The sequence below is a fragment of the Brienomyrus brachyistius genome, chromosome 9 (genome assembly GCF_023856365.1).
Source record: "Brienomyrus brachyistius isolate T26 chromosome 9, BBRACH_0.4, whole genome shotgun sequence".
NCBI classification, from domain to species: domain Eukaryota; kingdom Metazoa; phylum Chordata; class Actinopteri; order Osteoglossiformes; family Mormyridae; genus Brienomyrus; species Brienomyrus brachyistius.
In genome coordinates, this window is record NC_064541.1 from 14,747,989 (window position 1) to 14,769,800 (window position 21,812).

The 21,812-nt window shown below is 47.4% G+C and overlaps 3 protein-coding genes across 9 annotated transcripts in view; 1 reads left to right on the forward strand and 2 right to left on the reverse strand.

Annotated features, from left to right (window-relative positions):
• Positions 1-2,133: 2,133 nt before the first annotated feature.
• echdc1 (enoyl CoA hydratase domain containing 1) lies at positions 2,134-5,762 on the forward strand. The gene is made up of 6 exons (XM_049024718.1): positions 2,134-2,279; positions 3,505-3,728; positions 3,825-3,967; positions 4,147-4,199; positions 4,811-4,891; positions 5,274-5,762. Exons 2-6 carry the CDS (start codon positions 3,521-3,523, stop codon positions 5,674-5,676), a joined length of 888 nt encoding a protein of 295 aa, XP_048880675.1. The 5' UTR covers positions 2,134-2,279; positions 3,505-3,520; the 3' UTR covers positions 5,677-5,762.
• Positions 5,763-7,200: 1,438 nt separating this feature from the next.
• On the reverse strand, positions 7,201-9,491 carry LOC125748499 (E3 ubiquitin-protein ligase RNF146-like). Of its 7 annotated transcripts, XM_049024717.1 has the most exons (4): positions 9,307-9,450; positions 8,739-8,801; positions 8,448-8,517; positions 7,201-8,333 (listed from the first exon to the last, which is right to left on the reverse strand). In XM_049024717.1, the coding sequence occupies exons 3-4, from the start codon at positions 8,514-8,516 to the stop codon at positions 7,497-7,499; spliced, it is 906 nt and encodes a 301-aa protein (XP_048880674.1). In that variant the 5' UTR covers position 8,517; positions 8,739-8,801; positions 9,307-9,450; the 3' UTR covers positions 7,201-7,496. The 7 variants fall into 7 exon arrangements, with proteins under 7 accessions (XP_048880674.1, XP_048880672.1, XP_048880669.1 ...); XM_049024715.1 differs by having other exon boundaries at positions 7,201-8,517; positions 8,739-8,795; positions 9,353-9,491; XM_049024712.1 differs by having other exon boundaries at positions 7,201-8,517; positions 9,353-9,490.
• A 4,232-nt stretch (positions 9,492-13,723) lies between these two features.
• epb41l4b (erythrocyte membrane protein band 4.1 like 4B) overlaps positions 13,724-21,812 on the reverse strand; it is a 40,301-nt gene continuing 32,212 nt past the window's right edge. Inside the window, 6 exon segments of the mRNA XM_049024710.1 lie at positions 13,724-15,501; positions 17,440-17,567; positions 19,236-19,359; positions 20,325-20,426; positions 20,972-21,027; positions 21,371-21,484. Of these exon segments, the coding sequence (XP_048880667.1) occupies positions 15,432-15,501; positions 17,440-17,567; positions 19,236-19,359; positions 20,325-20,426; positions 20,972-21,027; positions 21,371-21,484 (594 nt within the window). The 3' untranslated portion in view covers positions 13,724-15,431.

Genomic DNA, 21,812 nt, shown 5'->3' on the forward strand with positions numbered 1-21,812 from the left:
TCCTTGGATGCCTAAGGAAGTGAAGGGGCTGATGGGCCTTTTTCACAGCAGTTGCTGCTCATTCAGCTGATCGGTGAGGGTAACTCCAAGAAACTTGGAGCTTCTGATCTTCTCCACAACAGCTCCTCTAGTGTAAATTGTACTGTGTTCTATCACTTGCTTCCTCTAATCTACAATTAGTTCCTTGGTTTTGCTCATGTTCGGGGGGAGATTACTGTCCTGACACCACTTTGACAAACTTCACAGTGGAAATGGAGCTGAATCTGGCCACTCGGTCCTGAGTGTATTGGGGGGGGGGGGGAGCAAAGGGTTCAGTATGGTGCCCTGAGCGGAACTGGTGCTGAGGGTCACGGTGGAAGAGGGTCCTCTTGTCTATTCTTACACGCTGTGGTCTGCTGGTGAGGAATTCCAGGAGCCAGTTACAGCGGGAGCCTGGAGGCGATGACCGTGTTGAACCCAAGCTGCAGTCCACCAACAGCTGCCTGAGGTGAAAGTTGCCCCTTTCTGGGTTCCAGTGTCCAGGTGATGTGAAGTGTGAGGGGAGTTGCTGTTCCTCCAGGATGTTCTGAGAAGCAGATCATTCTCTGTCATTTCTGTATAAAGAGCAGCCCAGCTTTACTGTGATGAGTCAGAAGCAGCCCTGGTCCTGAGGAAGACGCCAAAGCCTCAGCCTGGTGACGTGACTCTGCGGGCTGAGCCATGATGTCACGCTCGCTCAGAGCCCCTTGCCCCAGACTCTCCCAAAACAATTCCTCTGTTTCCCCGCCAATCTATCTGTCACATGATTCCCATAATTAGGCTGTGCTCCATCCTGGGGGGGGGGGGGGGGGGGTAGCTACTATTCTTGGAGGATTTGGAGTCCTGATGTTGTTTCCCCACCCCATGCTACACAGACGGCCAGATGACTTAGAGGGAGTCATTCTGCTCGTGTGCCATGAATGTGCCACGAATGTGCCGTGTTACACATCACTGCGGGGGCATACTATCACCCCCCCCATCCCATCAGCTCCAACAAGCCTCACTGTCCTGTGATCACAAGACCCTCAAAGAACTGCAGAGTATTACCTGTCAAGGCAAGGATATGTCTCTAAATGACATCCAGCATAACTGCAATGCAGGACATCTGGTACTATACTATTACTGCATCCAGTATTACAGCACTGCATGAAATCTCATAAGAATCCTCAACACATTCCGAGAGGGAAAACTGATGAAAATATAAATACTGCAAAGGACTCTCCCTACAGCTTTTGGTTGATATTAATGGCCGTGTCTGTTTGGTTTAATGTGTTTATGGTTTGTCACTAGCAGCTACACAGAAATCATCAGCGTTCTGCTTCTGCTCAGTCAGGATGCCTGGCGGTGTGATCCACAGCAGTGGGATTTGACTGAATAAGGACTCAGGGAAATGTGTTTATCCGGAGTCAAAGGAGACGGCACGGACAGAACGTTTTAGTTTATCAACATCTCCTTTTCCAGTACTGCTGCATGTTAGCAGGACACAGAAGTACTGCATCTCTGTCACCTTCACCCCAATATGAGGATTTGGAGACGATCCAAATAGATTCCATTCCTGCCCGTATATATCACCACTGAAGTCGTGTCCTCGCTATTTTTTCTGCAGTTTTTACTACAATATTTCACTGAATGATGCGCTGAGAATAAAGCTGACATCGATCAGATTTCAGTGTAATCAAGTTGGATCAAGACATAAAGACGAGCTAAAAATGTATAATGTACACTGTAGGCTTTAATACATTATCTCGAGGAGCATGCCTCCGAACCGGGCCGACGCTAACGCTATTGAGATTATAAAAATTCTGCCCACGGCCCTGATCACATGTATATGAAGAGAAGCACACGGAAGGTCAAACTGAAGGTGTCCACCAAGTCTTGCCCAACAGATCTCCTTATAACGCCACAGGAAATTAATGACGATAATGTGATTGTACCTGGTAGAAACATACAGACTGCGCTTCACCTGCACAACCATTGCACAATTCATATAAACTGCATTACAGAAGCACGTTATCCCTGATTAACCAAGGGCAGGAGGTTCGTAAATAAGCAAATGCTGACCCCTAGTGGCTGATCGAAGCAAGGACGCGTCTTTTTTTTTTTAAAGTAAAACACAGACCAGAAAATGGCCACAGAGGAAATACGAAATGCTTTTAAATCCCCCGGTTAAAGGTGCCTTCCGCTTGACAGCGTGGTCCGGACGGGAAGCACGCAGTTTCCAGACCCGCCCTGGGGATCCGGCAGTGGTTCTAATTACCCAGGTTCGTGAATACTCGAGTCCTGAATGTCCATGTGGTTTGTAAGGACATACGTTGCGCTGTGGCTCCTAATCCGACATGATTGCTTGAAAAAAATTATAATACGGGGAATGGCGGTCAGTGCGAATGAACTCCTTGGGACGTACGGCTGTTTGACAGCGGATCGTTTCACCTTGGACAATGACCTTTGTCTACGAATGTGTCCTTCTAAAAGCGTGCCTTTTATTTTAACCGGTGATGATCTGATTATGGGCTTTGAAGGGGCGGTTGGGCTCCCGATGACAGGCCAACATGTAGCTTTTCGCTTCGTGCGCGCCGGGACATGGGTCACATCTGGGGTGACATTTAACACACGCGGTTCGCGTTGATGAGCTGCACCAGAGGTCAGAAGCACGAAACGACGTCTAAATCTGGTTGGCATCCCGTGTGTCTCTGCTTGGTGGGAGGGGTTTTAAATGAGTTTGATTTATTATGCTGTTGATAGCCCTGTCCGACTGACATAGCCCGTCCGTGACTCACGCCCCCTTTATGGCAGTAGAGTTTGGGCAGATCCGTGCATCCCTGTGATGTTTATTAGTTAGTTATTACTACCCACGTGGTATTGAACTGTAAGCTTCTACCATGATATCCGAAATACGTAAGCTATTTGGCCCCTGAAACATACGGATAAATCTGTTGAAAAGTATTTTGGGATTAGAGGAAATGGGGTCACGACCGCATATGTGTCCCAGCTGTCAGATCCAAAATCGTGTATGTGCCACGATACACCACGTGGTCTTTGTAGGGAATCTGTGCAGATCATTGTTTTCCTGATTTACTCCTGTTTCCTGTATTTTCACCTGGGTTTCAGTTTAATAATGTAGTAATATATCAATCTGCCTCAGATTTAAGTCTGGGGTGGCTGAGTGCTGCCGTGATTAGCACGGCTGGATTCCCCGTCTTAGCTCTGCATGCGAAGGGTTTCCGTGTTTCCCGTGTTATTGAGGGGTTTCCCCTGGGTGCTCCGCAATCCAAAAACTCGTGAACGTACCTTGGACTTGTCAAATTGTCTATGTGTGGGAATGGTGTGCAAGTCCTGCGACGGGTCGGTGCCCCGTCATGGGTTATTACTGCCTTTTGCCCATTACTTCCAGGCTCCAGGCCCCCGCAACCTAGAAACTAGCAGTACATAGGATGAATGAATGAATAAATGAATGAATGAACATTTAAGACTGTCTTCTTTCCACAGCTCCCAGAGTGCAGCCATGTTCTCTGTGCGGCTCCTCAGGATCTCCCACAATGCACTGGGAAAGCCACACTACCGAGGCATGGCTGTGTACAGCAGTGAACTCTGGGATGAGATCAGGGGGAAGCTTAGCATGTTCCCAGGTGGGTCGGTCAACCTGGTCAAGCAGGAGTCGGGGATCGCGGTGCTCACGGTCAACAACCCGGACCGCATGAACGCATTTTCAGGTACCGTGGTTAAAATGTCACATGGGGACCTTCCTACGGTGTTCATTCAGCCATGGAATACTCTGACCTCGGGAGCTCACCTGCTTGTTTCGTCAGGCACCATGATGCTGGAGTTGCAGGACCGGGTATCCCAGCTGGAGAACTGGAAGGACGGGAAAGGACTCATCGTCCACGGGGCGGGCGGGACATTCTGTTCCGGATCAGACCTGAACGCAGTCCGAGCCATATCGAATCCCCAGGTATGCCACCGGCTGATAGCTCATCACGCAGATCTTCTGAGATTCAGTACTGCTTTTACCGGGAAGGTAGTCCTCAGATATGGGGGCATGGGACGTCAGGAGAAGACCAGCAGGTGGAAGCTTATGGGTGTCAGACACGTTTATAATGCATCTCATATCAGTCACTGCTGTTCTTTCAGGATGGGATGAAGATGTGTATGTTCATGCAGGACACACTGATCAGACTGCTGAGGTAAGAGGCTAGTTTGAGTTCCCATCTCCGCTGGCCTGTTTCACAGCACTAACCACACACTCTTCTATGCCCGTACATTTCATTGATTTATTTAGCAGGCTACTGATAGGAGGGAGGCACATGTGAGGATCAGGGTCAGCCAGTTTCCCTGGAGCAACAGGGGGTTAAGGGCACCGTTCAGAGGCCCAACAGTGACATCACTCTGCCGACTCTGGGATTCAAACCAGCAACCTTCTGGTCATATGCACAGCATCCTAACCCACTGATCCACACATCACCAGAATATACCTGTGTCCTATGTGAACCTTACACTGTACACCTGGACTATTCAACTCACGGTCCTCTAACTCTGAGCCCTGCTGATTTTCCAGCCTTCCTTTACCTGTGAGCCAGGTGTGAAGTCTCTGATTCCAAGTCAGAATCAGTAATTATTAAACTAGCTACCTGGGAGAGCTGAAAACAAGGCCTGGATTTGGAATCGAGGTCCAGATTTGGCCCAACAGTGACATCACTCTGCCGACTCTGTGTTGCACACTGACAGACCTGTATTAAGACTCCACGTGTGTCCAGTGCGAACCTCAGACACTGACAGAGCTGTTCCCTCAGTGCAGGCTGCCCCTCATCTCTGTTGCCCTTGTGGAGGGGAGAGCACTGGGGGGAGGGGCAGAGCTGACCACCGCCTGTGACTTTAGGTAGGTAAGGATCACCTGATCTTCTCTGTTCAGTTTCCCAACATTTAACACTCTAATGTGCGTTAACTGTTTTCAATGATCATATTTATCATTCTGCACTAAATTTCCTTTGACTGCGGCTGGAAGCAGCACCTGGACAGTTAAGCACAAACTGAGTGTTTAGACGAATGATGCTGAAACATACTTTTAGACAAGGTCTGCCAGCTCATGAGTGTTTCTAAACCAGATGGAAATGTGGTCCCTCACATAACTTATATTTTCACCAATGACTTGTTTTAGAATTATGTATTAATTCATTACATTAATCGAAGAACAGGTTTTAGTAGCATGATTTGAGGTAGTTGGAATGGTCAGAGGTAACATGACTGTGTTTCGTAAACAGGTTGATGACTCCTTCCAGTGAGATCCAGTTTGTCCACAAGCATATGGGTTTGGTTCCTGGATGGGGAGGCGCAGCCAGGCTCGTGCGGATAGTGGGCAGCCAGGCAGCTCTGAAATTACTGGCTGCCGCACTGAAAGTAGACTCCGCCCTTGCAGAGAAGATCGGCCTGTCTGATGGGGTTGTGTCCGCAGGGGCGGGGACAGCCTTGGCGGAGGCAGAGCATTGGTTGAGTGACTTTAGCAGAGGTCCCGCGCCTGTGATCCAGGCCATTAAGAAGGTGGCGCTATCTGGGCGAGAGCTCCCCCTGGAGGACGCACTGAGAAAAGAGAAGGAGGTGTTCGGAACTGTGTGGGGAGGAAGTGCTAACCTGGAGGCCTTGGCCCGGAAGTCCAAGCACAAGTGAGCAGGAGCAAGAGGATGAGAATGGAGAAAGCAGAACTGTTAGCCATTATCAAGGACCGACAAAAAAATAAAACCAGTTCAGAATTACGTACAGCAGTGCCTTGATGTGTACGTGGGTGTCAAATGCGTTTGTAGTACAGTGGCCTCGTAGCAGTTTAACAAGGTCATGTGACCAGCATGTTTGTAGATTTCATGAAGCTCTTTGCCCTTTTACTTTCATTCGAAAGATATATGAAGGATGTATGCCAGCTAACGAGTGTGTTTGAGTTTTAATCTTCAGACTAAGTTCCGGGGGTCTCACTGAGCACTGAAAAGAGGTGTGATCGATTTCAGTCACAGTCGCTGTCTTAGTCCCAAAATGGAGAACTTCGTCTTCTCCAAGGGGTCCTCGCTGCTTCTTTTGCATCCCATCTGGGACTGCTGCGGGTCACGTGACGTCTGGGTCGAGGCTCTGCCGTTCCGATTCTCCAGACATCTTCCCCTTCATCCGTTCTTTGGTGCGTCTGGTTTGGGATTAAAGCTTCGTCGCAGTGCTTGTTTCTGGCACAGCTTCACTTCTCTCCTCTGGAAAATGTTGCAGTGGCTGAATGAAATGGGTCAAGACTGCAGACAGCAGCCCCAAACCATGGCGACACCCCCATGTCTGTCCTGTTTTTTGACCTGTGACTTACCAGCAGATAAAAAGGAACAACACTCATTTAGCCTAACTCACTGTTACACTAGTAATACTACTAGAAGCTTTAATGTTCCCAAAGCTGGTTCCCTCGCCAGTACAGATGGGTATGGTATGCCAACATACCGGTGGAATACAGAACAGCTGGTGTTCATGAAAAAGCAGAGACTCCTACCTGCACAGTCATTGGTCCATCAGAGGCAAGCGGCTGGTCCGACTCTTAAAGACGGGGATATGTGATCTGAGGGCCCCCTGTGGGGCTCTGGTGTTGCTGTGTGACCTGAATTACTCTAGGGAGATACTCCGGTGCATTCTGGGTAGAGGCACATGGAAGCATAATCACCTTTTAATCTGGATTTGCTATTCCAATGGTGAGATGCAATGCAGTCTGCAGTGGAATGACGACAGGAGCGAAGCTGAATGAGGACGTGACAGTGAGCCCTTCGAAAGAAGCAGTCTGGCCCAGCACTGGACAAGCAGCCAACTCCATTCACACTACATATGAAATGAGCGTTTCAGTGCTGAGAATTAAACGTGGGCTGACAGACATTTAATTTTTAACTTGGAAATGCGTAAAGAAAGCAAAATTAGAGAAGCTGTTTTTTTTTTTTTTACATTTTTAAATTTCCAGATGAAGAGGACACGATGAATCGTGCCAAGACATTAATATGCTCCGATTAAACATACGTTATCCAATATGGCAAATTTACTGTTTGTTTGTGGACTGTCCTCAGAAAAGATCAAAATAAAGTACGATAAAACTTCACTTTGTTCTGCCAAGTCTTCAGCATTCACCATTCAAAAATACATGCATCTCAAGATATAGACCAGCATCCAAGGACCACGCTCTGCTTATGAAACTATTCAGAACATTTATTAGGGTTTTAAAAGGGAGGTGAGCAATTAACATCATGAGTAACAATCAGGGCCCTTTGGGGACAAACAGCCGGAAAATTAAATCCCAAAATCCAGTTAAACCTCTTAGCATAAGGAGTGCTTCAAGGCAATAAAATATCGAATTCCAACAGGACTTCTTTAAGGAGACCTTTAATGTTTTTGCCATTCAGAAAGCCAGACGCAGGCAGCCCTTCGACACGGCCGATTCTCGAGTGTTGACAGTGGCCTGCCATGGAATTGTTTTTTTTTTTTTAGACCTCAGTCACTGTACACTGGCCATCAGGTCTTCTTGAGTTCTCACTGCCATTGGCAGACTCACCGCCAGGGGGTGGCCTCTCTGCTTGGCTCCTCCTCACATGCCTTCTCTCCAAGTTTGCCATCAGCATCAGTCTCTGTCTGGCCCGCACGCCTTCCTCCTGCACCTCCTCATCTTCATCCTCGGTGTCCGGGCGATCCGGCCCTCGGGACGGGGAGGTTGTGTCCTCATCCCCCTCCCCCTCTGCACTCCTGACTCGCTCTAGTTCCCCCGGGTCGGAGATCTGAAGCTGGGCAAAAGAGCTCTCCAGCGAGGGGCCTGTGTCAAGCCAGGATATGGGGGAATCCTCAGGCTGACCCCCAAGGGCGGTGGGGGGTCTTAGGGGTACAGATCCAGCCATGATGGTGGCACCATGAAGGCCCGTCGTGTCTGCTCCGTCGGCGGAGCTCTCGCGCGTGCCCTCGGCGTCCAGCCGCAACCCGGCCACACCCTTCTTGGGGATGTCGGCGGCATCACGTTTCATCCTGCGGCGCCGCCCATGCTCATTACGGCGGTACTGCACCATGTTCTCCAGGTCAGCGACGTACAGGAAGCCAGCGATCAGCATCTCTGTGCTCTTCTTGCCCTTGGTGTACGCGTCCTCCAGCTCGCGGCTGCTGCGCTCATCATACTGCCACCAGCCGTTGCGGCCCTCGTAGTACCAGGCGTGCTCGCCGTGGCCCTGGCCCACGTTCTTCAGCTCCTCCGGCGACAGGAGCGTCGGCCGCTCCAGGAAGTCCTCGGGGACCTCCTGCCTGCAGAGGGCGCACCGCTTGCTCTGCCAGGAGGCACCCTTGACGCACAGGAAGCAGAAGATGTGCTTACAGGGCAGCCGCACCGGATGGATGCAGGTCTGCAGGCAGATGGCGCACTCAGGGACAGGCAGGATGGGGGCACCTGAGCACACCTCGTTGCCACCTTTCTGGCCTGAGGGGAGCGTGTTCATGGTGAGGTCAACTTCACTGCAGCCAGCCATCCTGCAGAAGGGCAGAGGCAGGGTGACACAGGGCCCTGGGCAGGGACACTGCACTAGCACACTGTAATGGACAGCGAGGCAGCTGAGAGTGCTGGCCACGATAGATAAAACTTTCCAGATAAAGCCAAACGGTAGTGAAATCTACAGCATTACGGGCAACGGGGTTATTACTGGGGAGCCAGAAAATGAATATAGTCACACTGGAAATCTGGAGATACTCACTGTATAGTCGGTCTTTATAGGGGTATCATCGGTGGGTCCGAGTGCCTCTTGAGATTTCTGTAACTAAGCAAAAACAGTCGAATTTAGCCAAACAGCAGAACAGATCTTACGCTAAAAACCGGCGACAGCTGGAGCAGGGGGTGAATGGTGTCAACGTTTCTCTTCGAGTGAATTCAACGTGAGAGCCGAATCCGTATTTACAAAACAGCTTACGGTTCTCTTAATGGCGCATTAGCCGTCATGCTAACCACTAGTCGCAGAGCAGGGCGAACGAATTCTCTTTCATGCTAAACCGTCAAGACCGGAGCAAGACCAATCGCAAGTAAATACATTGCCGTAGAGGAGAGCTGCACATCGGCCTAGAAACACACAAAACCAAACGCGAATATTTATATCGCCCTTGTTATGACCCAGAATAACAGCTAAGCGAAGGCTGTGTGGTGGTTCGAAGGAACAGTAATAACTATGTTATACTAACCCCTGAGCGCCAGAAACAATAGTAAAGATTACAGTAATAATTACTGTGCTTCCTACAACAATTATAAATCGCTGTCGTACGTACACAGACCTGTCAAAACAGCCAACCGGGCAACACTCGGATCAGGCGACCATACCAACACCTCTTCCCGACGAAGACACCGACGGAGCCCGGGCCGAACCACCCTCTTGCGCGACGTCTGACGTCACGACGCACCGACGTCCCAGCGGAGTCGATCGCGCGCTGCGCTGTTTTGTGCGTTTCGAGGCTTTAGTACAATTAACAGAAAGTCGTTCAAGGGTGAAATGATTTATTTTCTTCAGTACAAATGGGCATTATAACCTTATAATATAGTTTGCGTAACACGACTGAATATTTAATGACGGTTGAAACACCTGGGAGTGCCATTAGTGGAGTTTATTTCAGGTGAGGTGAAGGACAGCGGACTATTTGATAATTAAAATGCATAGTTTGTATAATGATCCAGAAAAATGTTAACGTGAATCACTGGAGATTGAGGACTTAGGTGGGTCGATCATTTGAGGTTTAATTAAAATGAATGGTGATCCATTCTTTATGTGGGGGTGGGCATGAATATCTACATCATTGTCTGTCTGGACAGTGCTCGTTTCGACGTAGAAGGGACTGGGCCCTTTTCTGATGGGGTTGACAACTCTCGCGTCTGGTGTGACACTCATGATTTCAGATTCATGCTGACACAAAACAAATCTTACGACAAATCTATTTTATTCCATTGTAAAACTAAAATTAGCTACGTCAAAAGCGTTGGGGGCAGTTTCTTACCCTACGGACTATTTAGAAAGTAATAAAGCTGTTACATGCATGTAGATGTGTGTGCAGACGTGTCTCAAATTGAAAATCTCACTCCAGCCAGCAAACCATAGTTGGCAAATCTGGTCTGATGTGATTTAGTGAAAAACCTCTGGAAAAACCCAGCACGTCCAGTGACCATGTTTGAAAGGTAACCTTTTGTGGTACTACAGAGGCATTTTAATGCACAGGCTTAACACTAACCCCAGGGCCTTTGCTAAAACGGGACCTCAACTAACCTTGTTAAAGACCCCCCCCCCCCCCCCCCCCCCCACATACACACACACACACACACACACCACCCTCCATTTGAGAACTACACTGTCATAGATGCATAGTTTGGGGGGGGAGGGTTCTGACCATGTTAATTTCCTTTACATGGAGAGTCATATTTTCTGACCCCCCCCAAAACACAATGTTGATTTTGGGTAATGTATAGATTTTGCAAATACCAACCCTCTCAATGCCTTTTATCAGCCCTGACTGTATAATGTCTAGTTTTGCACTTCATTTGCATCTTCATTGATTTACATTACTTTTATTGGTTAGCACTGGCTTTGTTAGCGTTTGTGACCGAGGGGCTGAATTTGTATGCTTTCCAAAGCACATGTGGCACACGGCCAATAAAGAATCTTGATCTTGAGTTTAAGGGCACTCTAATGTTCACGTAGTTATTTCTCTGGAGGTAAAATTAATCCATTGTGTTAGGCGCTCAGCATTGTGTGAATGGAACCATTTGGAAAGCGAATATCTTGTCGTTTGTCAGTCAGGCAGTCAGTCGGCTGTGGGATTTTACCGTGGCAGCCTGTTCCAGTTCTGTGAAATCGGTAACAGATTAATAACGTTCAGCTGGCTCTTATTTGGAGGCTGACGCCTGGGTTTCGGTTTTTCATTTTTCTGGCCTGGGAGTTCTACCAGTTCCACTTATCATGACCGTCTCATTCCAACACCTGCCAGCAGATCTGGTGGATTGGATGCTGCCCACGGGATGGTACGTGAGTTTATTTTTTAATGGTTTATTGGTGTCAGTTCCTGCTGCCTTGCATTTTAAGGAAATGCGTTTTTCTGTTGCTGTTCAGGTGTGATGTTTCTCGTAAAAAGACAGTGATGGTTTTGATGGGAGGGGCTGGGGCAGAGTGGTAGAGATTTACGGCCAGCTGGTGCATGGAGATCTTTCTCAGCAGTTCCGGCTCACCTGGTGGCTGCTCCCTGCTGGGAGATACCTGGTAAAGAGTTGGGATGTATTCCGGTGGATAGAGGAGTGGTGGAAGGAGTGGGAGTTACTGGTGGTTTGGAAGACAGTGGTGCACTCAGGACATGTAATGCTGTTCTCTGCCTGCTTGTTGGCTGATGCTTTTGAGCAGTGTTTCCCAATTCGGTCCTTGGGGACCCACAGACGATTCACGTTTTTGCTCCCTCCCAGCTCCCATATGGGCTGTCTGACAGGGAGTTTAGAGGGAGCAAAAATATGAAACCAGCTGTGGAACCCCGAGGACCGGATTGGGAAACACCTGCACTTGAGGTACCCAGCTTAAGGTGGAGTGCATGTATCAGAAGGATGCAGGATGGAGGACCTGCAGCTTCAGGTACGCTGAAGACAGCTGCACTCTTATAAGGGGATGAACTGTAATTTCCTGGCACGGAGGGACAAATCCTGGGGAGTGGACACCTGGCCCGGTGCTGGTATGGGTGTGTTTGCAGCAAAGCAGATTCCAGTAAATTTGATTATCTGCACAGGTGATTTGACTATCACCTTCTGCACTTAGATCATACGTTACAGGTGCATTTCCGATGTTGCAGATGAGTAAGGAAATGTCATGATTACCAAAATGCTGGAAAATTTGTGGTGCCAAATATCAATGGAAAACGGGCAACGTAACCAAGTAAATTTAAGTTTGTTTTGAACCAGAATGCAAGACGAGGCTTTATTTCCCATTTGAGAACAAAGCTTAGGATCAGGGCACAAGGGGCTGACAGCAATGTGACTCTTTTGCCAAACATGGGATCCGAACCAATAACCTTCAGGCACAGGCACAGTGAGGCCTTACCAGCTGAGCCATACCACTGCCCATACTGATCTGGCAGTATTTCATGGGTAAATTGAGCAGAGTCCTTGCCCCTGAAAATTTTTCCAAGGGCGTAGTGCAATTGGCCCACACTGTGGTCTAAGCCCAAGCTTTGCTTTCACCTGTATATGTTGGTACATGTTATTAAAATTGTGATACTTGTATAAAATTCCCTTCCTCACACTTCTGACTCATTGCCAAAATATTCTATTTGTGTAGTCAGTGCTCATTGCACGCAGTTGGCGATTAAACTGTGGCCGGATAAGATGTAAATTAAACTTCATCCATTCGTGTCATTTTTGTGGCAAGTTCATGAGCCCAAATTCAAGTCACTCAGCTCTCCAAATGTATTTTCTGTTTTTATTCGCCCTGTTTCACTTGCCCTCTGTGAGACTGCCAAAGACATTCTAGACTTTCATCAGATATGTGGGTGTCTGGCATGGAGATCAGATCTTTAAAAGCAGGAGGAGAGCAGCCTTTTCCAACGTGGCACCGTTTGGATAATGGCAGGGCTGCTGCTAAACGAGTCCTTTTTAATTTTACGCCTGATCAAGTAGCTGGATCCCGAAGCTGTTTTATTATACTTTGGGGTAATAAATTTTTATTTATGCAGCAGTAGCTTCCGTACTTTCACGGATGCTCTCTGCTAACCCTGTAGGATTTAGGGAACATGAAGAGAGAGTGTTCCCATATCAGTGTTCATTTCTGTACCCTGTTTCAAACAGCACCGTGGGTGAATGGTGACAGTAGTGTGTAGGAAGATCATAATGAGACTGTCCCTCTGGGAAGAGCTTTGGCTGTGGGCTCGGGGGGGGGGGTCCTGCCAGTTAATGTCTGTCCCTCTGCGTGAGACATTCCCAGCCTTGGCAGAAGGGTGCATTTATCTGGAGGAATTATGACGTACCTTCTGGGTCACCCTGCTGGACAGGCGGTGACTGTTGCCGCACGGCAGAACATCTGTCCTCGTGGAGCTGGTGTGGGAGGAGATGGCCGGACGGGGAGGATCTCGTGTCATCTGGCGTGGCTTGTGTCACAATGGCCTGGTAAAGGGACTGAATATGAGACAGGACTGGGTGCCGCAGAATTACTTAAAGGACCCCGGCCCCAAGCTGGGGTCTGGCTGCATTACTGAGACGGGGAGGGGGCACCACGCTGATAAGTCAACTCCCCCACCTGTGATGGCTGTTCTCCCTCACTGACTCATCTGCAGTCCCCACCAAAGTGAAATATGGCCATGTGTGAATCGGTTGCTGAGAGGGGCTTGTGTAACCGATTCTTCTGCATTCAGAAGCACCGTGTTCCTGGGTGAGGAGGACGAGGGTCATGTGACCAGCCTGGGATCATTAATTCCACCTGTCCCTCGTTCCTTGGATCAACTGGTGTGTCCTATTTTATACCAGCCCCCAGTAACCTAGATGAAGCCACAGCCAGATTCACCCTGAACACAGAAGCCTGTGCCTGTCGAACCCGTGTAAATGGGGTGCTGCGTGATCTCTGTGACTCTTGTAATGAACCTGTTTCCCTATTCAGACCCCATCATATTCAGACATATCATAGAAATAAAACCCACTAACCTTCAGCCACATGGCAATAACGAAAGATAGCATTAATAAATAATAATAATAATAATTTGTATTTTTTTTGCATATAGCTGTTACACAACACATACAATGTATTTATACAAATATATAACAGTGATGTTGTATTTACTTAATCTTGTCCAGTGAAATTTAATTACATTCTCCGGATTCTGGCTGATTGGTAGAACTTATACTGCAGGATGTTACACTGTGTGTTGTGTCATTGTGTTGTGTACAGCTTGACGTGGCTTTGCAGTATAACATCAGTACAGTTGACCGGTGTAAAAAACAACAACCAAAAAAAAAGAAATAAATTAGTTAAATCTGGTTTATGTTTCTAACTTATGGAGCACTGGAGGATGCAAATGAGGACAGTTCTAGCGTGATGTTGCAGATCACATGCAGATCAGGAACAGAAACTGCGGGGGGGGGGGGTGGGGGCTTCACATGGGTGGGGGCCCTAAGGGTGAAGTGTACATGATTTGCTGTGGCCCCTGGACAGCACGAGTGATGCCAGGACTGGACACGTAACTCCAGGATGGACGTGTGACTGGTGTAACACTTTCGCAGGATTGAACACCAACCTGTGCGGTCATGCTTTGAAGATACAGGGTCATACAGTGGACACATGATGCAGACACATTAGTACAGCCCTTAAATCACCTCACTGGACAACTGCAGTGTGTGTTGATATCCTGTGTACAGGATATTAAAGCTTAAGTGTTAGATACTTTTCAATGGCTTTTCTGATGGCTCTTTTGATGAACTCGCATTTAGGCTTTGACCCTGATGACATCGAGAAGACCTCTTCCTCAGGTCTAGGTTAGATCTAGGTCATTCTAGGTCTGGGTCATGGACTGGACATGTGGGGAGAACTTGCAGGGTCCACATACAGAGAGCCAGGGTTAGGGATCAATCCCACAGAAATGGGGCTGCCTCTTAATGCAATGGGACAAATTTAGGTTTGTTTTTTTCATTTTATACCTGCTAAATTAAGATTTGCTATCAGTTATGTATTCAATATTTAAAAAGATAAATGATGATGTAAGATGGTGGCATATGATTAGTCATTTGTTTCTGCAAATATGTAAACTTTGTCATATTACCCAGTTTAGGAAAATATGGGATATTTCTGACTTAATGATTACAAAAGTGTTGCCTGGGAGGGGGGAGGGGGGGCATCCAGTCATCAGTGTTAATACGAGCTCAGTAAGGATGTAGGGGCTCTCGTACATGTCATAGGGATGTACCCTAATGACCTGGTGAATGTGCATCAGTGTTGAAAGCAATGATAAATTCATATCTTATAACATCAAAGTAATAAAAACACTAACCATTACATACATAAGACTGAACAGCTGGGAGTTACCATACTTCTCCGCTTCAGAAGTCATCTGGATCCTCCAAGAATCTGGCCAGCACCTCCTGAGCGAACCTGGGGAATGTCGTGTTTCACCCCAGCCAAAAAAGAATGAGCTGCTCACCATTTGCAGTATGTCATTAAAAATATCAAATCCGATAGGACGGAATCTTATCGTAGCAATAAAACGCAAACTCGTAGCCAATGAAATACGAGTCCTGGTAACCTCCGAGTCGCCTTTCTGGCCGACGCCAGCTCAGAGGCGTCACAGTTCGGATTCAGATTGTTTCCATAGCGTCGGGGTAAGCGGAGTGTAAAGCGTCTCCCTGGGAAACAGGGAGGATGAAAGGCACACTGAAGGCTGCTGTCTGCTCCCTTTCACAGTTCAGTCATCAAGAGTCTCCTTAACAGCTTCTCCCGGTCAAGGTCCATCCTCAGGGCTTCAGCACTGAGAGAGAGAGGGAGAAATGTAGCATGAAACTCAATGAGATGTCGCTCGCGTGGGCCTTTGGGCATACTCTCGGAGGCCTATGTGTGCCTCTCTCCTGGGGGAAACCTCAGGGAATCTCTAGGGCAGTGTCTCCTAATCCGGTCCTCGGGGACCCTCAGATAGTCCACGTTTTTGCTCCCTCCCAGCTTTCCGGTAGCTGTCTGGCAGGGAACCCGGAGGGAGCAAAAACGTACACCGGCTGTGGGTCCACAAGGACCGGATTGGGAAACAGTGCTCTAGGGAATGTTTCAGACTAGGAGGCTAAGGCTGCTGTCTTGTAACACCTATTACAGATTATGAAGGAATGCAGTACAAAAACCCCTGGGCTGTGATCACTGCTTCACAGGGAGAGGAACGGCAGCCGTTTGCAGACACAGCTTATTTAAGCCATAAGGAAGGTGGGAAATCTGATCCAGGATCAGACCCATTGTTGACCTCGGGCAGTTTCACACAATGGCTATGTTAATAATCCGAGTCTTTATATGCACTGCAGCTTCAAAGCACATCAGAAAACTGAACAGGTGAGTAGTAACTGCAAATAATAGAGCTGACTATTACAGTTCAATCACGTGCAAGACATGATGGTGCCGTTGAACAGCAATCAGCAGCGGATTCGAATCCAAGATGTCATTTCCTAGTTAAAATAATTAGGTATACTTGAGCACTGCCAAGGATACCATATGAGGAATGTAGAATGTGCCTTATAAGAGACATGTATGTGATCTCTTATGAGGATGCAGCAGGTCCCTTAAGGCTGTCCTGGTAGATGCCTGAATCTGTGAACAAAACGTGGGTAGGCAGAGGCAGCCTTTGAAAGCAGCTCTTATGTGGTCGGAAGGGAACTTAACCATTACATGAACAAGTCATGTAGAGAGCTTAACTGCTCCATAGTCGAGGCATGGAGGATAAGCCGAAAAGCTAAGGAAGGGAACATACCTTGTACATGACACAGCAGAGAGGCAAAGGAAGAACCTTACATGAGAAAGGCATGACTAGAAAATGAAGAATGTATGAAATGTGTTAAGACCAGAGCAACCTCTGATTTGTAGCAGAAGGGAATGCTAAAGAGCGAGGCCATCGAAAGGCCAGCGGGAGGAGGAAGGTGCCGGAACAGTGTTTGGTTTGGGACAGGCTACCTTAGCTGAGAGGAGCAGACCGGGGGAACGTTTCATGAAGACAGCATTGGAGAAGAAAACAATCAGTTAAAAGGAGTGAATGGGAAAGAGGCCAATCTGCAGAGACGGAAGGGGCCGGCAGAAGGTGCTGTGAGCAAACAGCGAGGCTGAATGGAAGGCAGAAGAGGAATGGACTCAAAGCAGCTTGGTGTGCGGAGAAGAAGGGAAGCTGAGAAGGAGGAGCCCAAGGGGTGGCAGCAGAGGGCGCAGAGCAGGGCTTCCCCCCTCTGACAGCATGAAAGCCAAACAGGAACCGGCTGCACCGGGCTGTCGCGTGGTGCTCACTGGTCTGTACATACTGTGGCGTAGGGGGCTGAGCTCTGAGAGGGTCATCTCCATTTCTCCCAGTGCTCCCTGAGGCTGGGCACTGGTGCAAGACACTCCCAGACCAGTATGACTTGCAAAAAGAGGGATTGAGGGAGCTTTAGTGTCACAAAACTACGAGTAGCCATAAAGAGGCTGTGACCACAGCCAGTTTTATGATGAAAATCTTCAGAGGTTAAAGCTCACAAAAAGCTGAAATTGAATCTGCCTGAACAGGGATACTGTATTTAATGTTCGTGTCCCTCTATAAATGGTTTCAGATTTAATTTAATTTCAACACGAATAATGCAATGAAGGCAAACTCCTCAACGGCATTTCTGAGTAATACAACTTATTTGATAGAAAAACTGACTTCTGGTTCTCAATTTAAAAAGTGATGGTATCTTGCACAGTTTACCTGTCGGGTTGAGTGGTACCACAGGGTACCAGCTGAGGAACAGGCCCTTGTGAGAATGGTGGAGGCTTGGAAGGAGACACCAGATGGTGACAGCACTGCACCCCCAGTTCTAACAGTGCGAGATCGGCCTGCAAAAAAGGTGCTCTCGTTATTGACGCAACTGATATTCATTAAAAACTGCTAAACAGACAAATGGAAACTCAGCAAAGCATCCACTTCCTGCAGCAACTTTATCTTTCATCTACAACTTATTTAGCATTCTCTTCTATCCAAAGTGATTGGGAAGGCGGGGTCACACAGTCCCTGGAGCAGATGGGGGTTAAGGGCCTTGTTTAGGGGCCCAACTGTGACATCACTCTGCCCTTCCAGGGATTTGAATTAGCAATCTTCTGATCACAGACATAGTGTCCCAACCTTTCTTAAGGCAGAGGAGTGCAAGTCTTCAGTTCCTTGTGTGGTTCAGTAATGCTCACCTCCCATTGGCTGTTAGCCATATACACTGCCCGGCCAATAAAAAAGTCGCCATTTGAATTTATACCAGCAAATACTTAAGAGCCACTAAAGTAAAGTCAGCTGAGTACCTGAATCTACAGGCCAGGTTACACCTCCATCCATCATCAATGGATTTTTTTCTTCCCTGTTGGCATGGACATATTCCAGGACAAGGATGCCAAGATTCATTGGGTTAGAACTGTCAAAGAGTGGTTCAGGGAGCACGAGGAGTCATTTTCACGTATGATTTGTTGAGGTTATCATTGGTCTTTGGGATCTGCTGTGGGAGGCTTTATGGAGGTTCAACTCACTTGTCAATGCAGGATCTCGGTGAGAAATGAATGCAAATCTGGATGAAAGTAAAGGGCGAGATGTTGCATAAGCTTGTGGAAACAATGGCATGACAAATGTGCACCGTAATCAAAGCTAAAGGCCATCCAATGAAATTCAAATGGTGACTCTTTTTTTTGGCCAGGCAGCGTATAACATATGCATAAGATCCAATGGACGCAATGCAAACACTTGCCTAAAGTACGACTACCCAAAACATGATTATGTAAAATCAGTTGAAACAAACTCTTCATCAGTGGGTCTGGAAATCTCTGGGTTAGACAAGTATTCCTTGATTTAGATATTTGTATATTAGGAAGATTTGTACCTCTTATTGATCGATTCGAGTAAAGAACAAAATGTACGACAGGAATCAGCACCTTAGAGGGTCCTGACACCAGTTTAAAGATCTCACCATTTTGTCTGCTGTGTACTAATGGAAGTTATTTTTGCAGGGAGATTTTTATGCATTTGTAGTGTTTAAAATAAATATTAAGCTTTAAATGCCACAAAGTGCATCCGATTTAAACGTCTGAGAAAGGTGTTTTGTTTTTCATGTTTAATACTATTTTGCATATTAATTGTAATTCATAAAATCTGTTTGAATTGTTTTAATAGGTTACTGTTCCTCCAGGATTGAGCAGCTCTGCTTTGAAGATAAAAGTCATAGTGATTAAATCATAATGATTAAATTACTTCTAAAGCACAAGCAAACAATGACATTAAACCCCAAAACAATTGCCTTCTGCTGACCAGCCACACCTGGTTACACTTGGCAGGACTTCAAGCCAATGAAAGCCTTACTTAACAAATTCATTTAAAAGATGCGTGTCATAGCACAGCATGGCATTTCACAGATGGGTTCGGGAAGATGGAAAAGTCCTTAATTGGCTTGGAATGACAACTACCAGCTTATCAAGTTTGAAGGTTATTGACACAGCCTACTAAATAATGTCTTCTGAACAAAGGTTTACCTTGGGGTATATGGGTGGCTGGATCTGGATGTCCAGTGAGCTTTCAGAGGTGGTCTTTCCAGCGCTGCTCTGGGAGGAAATGGCAGCAAGGGCTGCTGGGAGGTCGTCTTCGTCACTGTGATTACTGTAGTTGGAATAGAGCAGAAAGGCCCCTGTTTTCTGTGCCATAACTGTGACCATTGAAGGTGCAGACTTGGACTAGAATTGATGAGCATCATGCTCGCTTGCAGGTTCCATTGCTGCCCTTAGATATGATTTTCTCCATCCTGAAATTGCATCACCTCACCTTTTCCTTCTGGTTCGTCTCTATTCTACAAATCAGGAGCAAACAGCTGGTCTGCTGCTTAAAAGTACCAGTCAGACCAGACAGTATTTTACGGGATCTGAGAATGCAGTCTGACAGTTTGATTGCTTTTGGCCCTAAACAAGACTTTATATGTCGGCTGAATTGATGAGAAGCATTTCTCTGTAACATCACTCACAGCCCTGCGATGACATCTAACCACGGGCCGCTTAACCGCCCAAGCAAACATGGCATCAAGTGATGTGAGCTCTAGAGATGTACAGACGCTCCTCTACTTATGAACGAGATACGTTCCGAATGACCGTTGGCAACTTGAAATGTTCGTTATTCAAGATCATTTTAAGGGGATACGCAAGTACTAGGAACTAGGACGCTGGGAGTACGCACGCTATGCTGGGAGTACGCACGCTACGCTGGGAGTACGCACGCTACGCTGGGAGTACGCACGCTACGCTGGGAGTACGCACGCTACGCTGCTGCGTGGCGGGAATAGCGGGGAGAAGTCGCACTGGGCGGAATTGGCGCGCAGAAAAAAAAAATTGATGTTGCAGACAGGAAATGGGAGCCCACAAACATAAATTGGACTTACAGTCCTCTTCGTTCTTATGTCTGAAAGTTCGGAAGTTGAAAGTTCTTAAGTAGAGGAGCGTCTGTATAAACATCTTTGGGGGGGGGGGGTGTCCTGGAGTCCCAAGCAAGGCATGCTAGGTCACTGTCCACATAAGTGAAAGTGATGAATGATGGATTAACAGCTAGTAACAATAGTTTAAAAGACTAAAACTCACAAACTGTACTGCCTGACGAGTCTCTTTCTCCGTTCCGATCTGACGGGCGGCTTTTCGGTTGTCAGGCTGGAAGAGACTGAATCTTGGGATGACGATGGAAACCTGGTGGACGGGACAGAGACACACAGCTGGGACAGCTAGCACTCCCTGTGCTGCAGGAAGATGCTTCTCCTGGTCATGCTGATGTATTCACCGCAGGTGTGAATGCAGTGTCTATGCTAATCTCTGCACGACCCTGTTTACTCACTTTTTTGCAAATTGATTCCATGTGATTGCCACACGTTGACTGTCCAGTATTGGTGTCACTAATTAATTTGTTTGCACACAGCGTGTATTAAAAACAGGCCTGGCTGGAAACATTGTAATTATGCCAAATTATAAGATAACATAGCATACCACCACACACAGGCATTAAGTTTGAATCTTACCAAACAATGCTTACAATTCTGAACGAGTGTTTGGTTAGAATAATCCAATGCAGCATTCTACAGAGAAGGAGGTGTCACTAATTAATTTGTGATTCTCCTGCACATTAACTGCTACCTGACTCATACCGAAGACCGGCTGTCACAGTTTTAAACAGATGTCTGCCTGCTCTAACTTCCAGAAGCATCTTCTTTCTGTTCATCAGACACAGATGTACCCACCTGCCGTTGTGCTCGTGGCCAGAGGAACTGCCCCTGCGGTCGCCCTCGTTCATGACCTACACACGCAAAGGACAGGCTCTAAAAACACATCTCTTTGAACTTTAGGTGACTTTAAAACCTTCCAGAACTGCATTCCTTTGATGTCCTGGCAGGGGACGGGTGGAACAGACTACATCACATGCCAGGGTTTCAAGGGGAGGACTCAAGGTGCAACTGTGAACAGCCAGGTGGATGATGACCTGCTGTAAGAGAGCACCTGGTCCGGTGTGGAGAAGCACATTTTCATGCGCGCTCCCAGAGTGACACACACATGCTCGGGGAAAAGCTGTAACCGGTCCAGGTGTGAGTCACTCCACCGGACCTGCAGGATTTAATTGTCACAATATGAGAAATACTCACTCTGAAGGCAGTGTCCATCTGCGCCTTGAGGATGTTGCACTTGAGGTGCTCTGGGAGGCCAGCCGTCAAGGCAGGAGAGTGCAGACTCTTCTCCGACAGCTGCTTTTCCTCCATCTGGCCAGCGGGTAAGGACTGGTTAGACATTGTAGGACAGTGGCGTTAAGAGGATGCCATGCTGGGGTGGGCATTTGGGTATGTCAGGACGATTCAGTTAAACCAATAATGATTGGTTAAACCTGTCTACCTGTAGCCACGCCCCTGCCTTAGGACTTTGCTGCTGCCAAGCAAACAGGCTTAATCTCCTCTCGGGCATTCGTCCATCACATAAACAGTAATACACTCTAATATGTCAGACATACTGTCATGTGCCTCAATTCACACCTTCTAGAAGGAAATGAGTCAAGTGGCATCACACATTAATGTCATTCGAATAAATCAGTGC

Coding starts and splice junctions, on each gene's coding strand:
- echdc1 (XM_049024718.1), top strand. CDS start 3,521: ATGTTCTCTGTGCGGCTCCTCAGGATCTCCCACAATGCACTGGGAAAG. Junction 3,729..3,824: donor CCGCATGAACGCATTTTCAG/GTACCGTGGTTA, acceptor TTGTTTCGTCAG/GCACCATGATGCTGGAGTTG. Junction 4,200..4,810: donor ACACTGATCAGACTGCTGAG/GTAAGAGGCTAG, acceptor CCCTCAGTGCAG/GCTGCCCCTCATCTCTGTTG.
- LOC125748499 (XM_049024715.1), bottom strand. CDS start 8,516: ATGGCTGGCTGCAGTGAAGTTGACCTCACCATGAACACGCTCCCCTCA.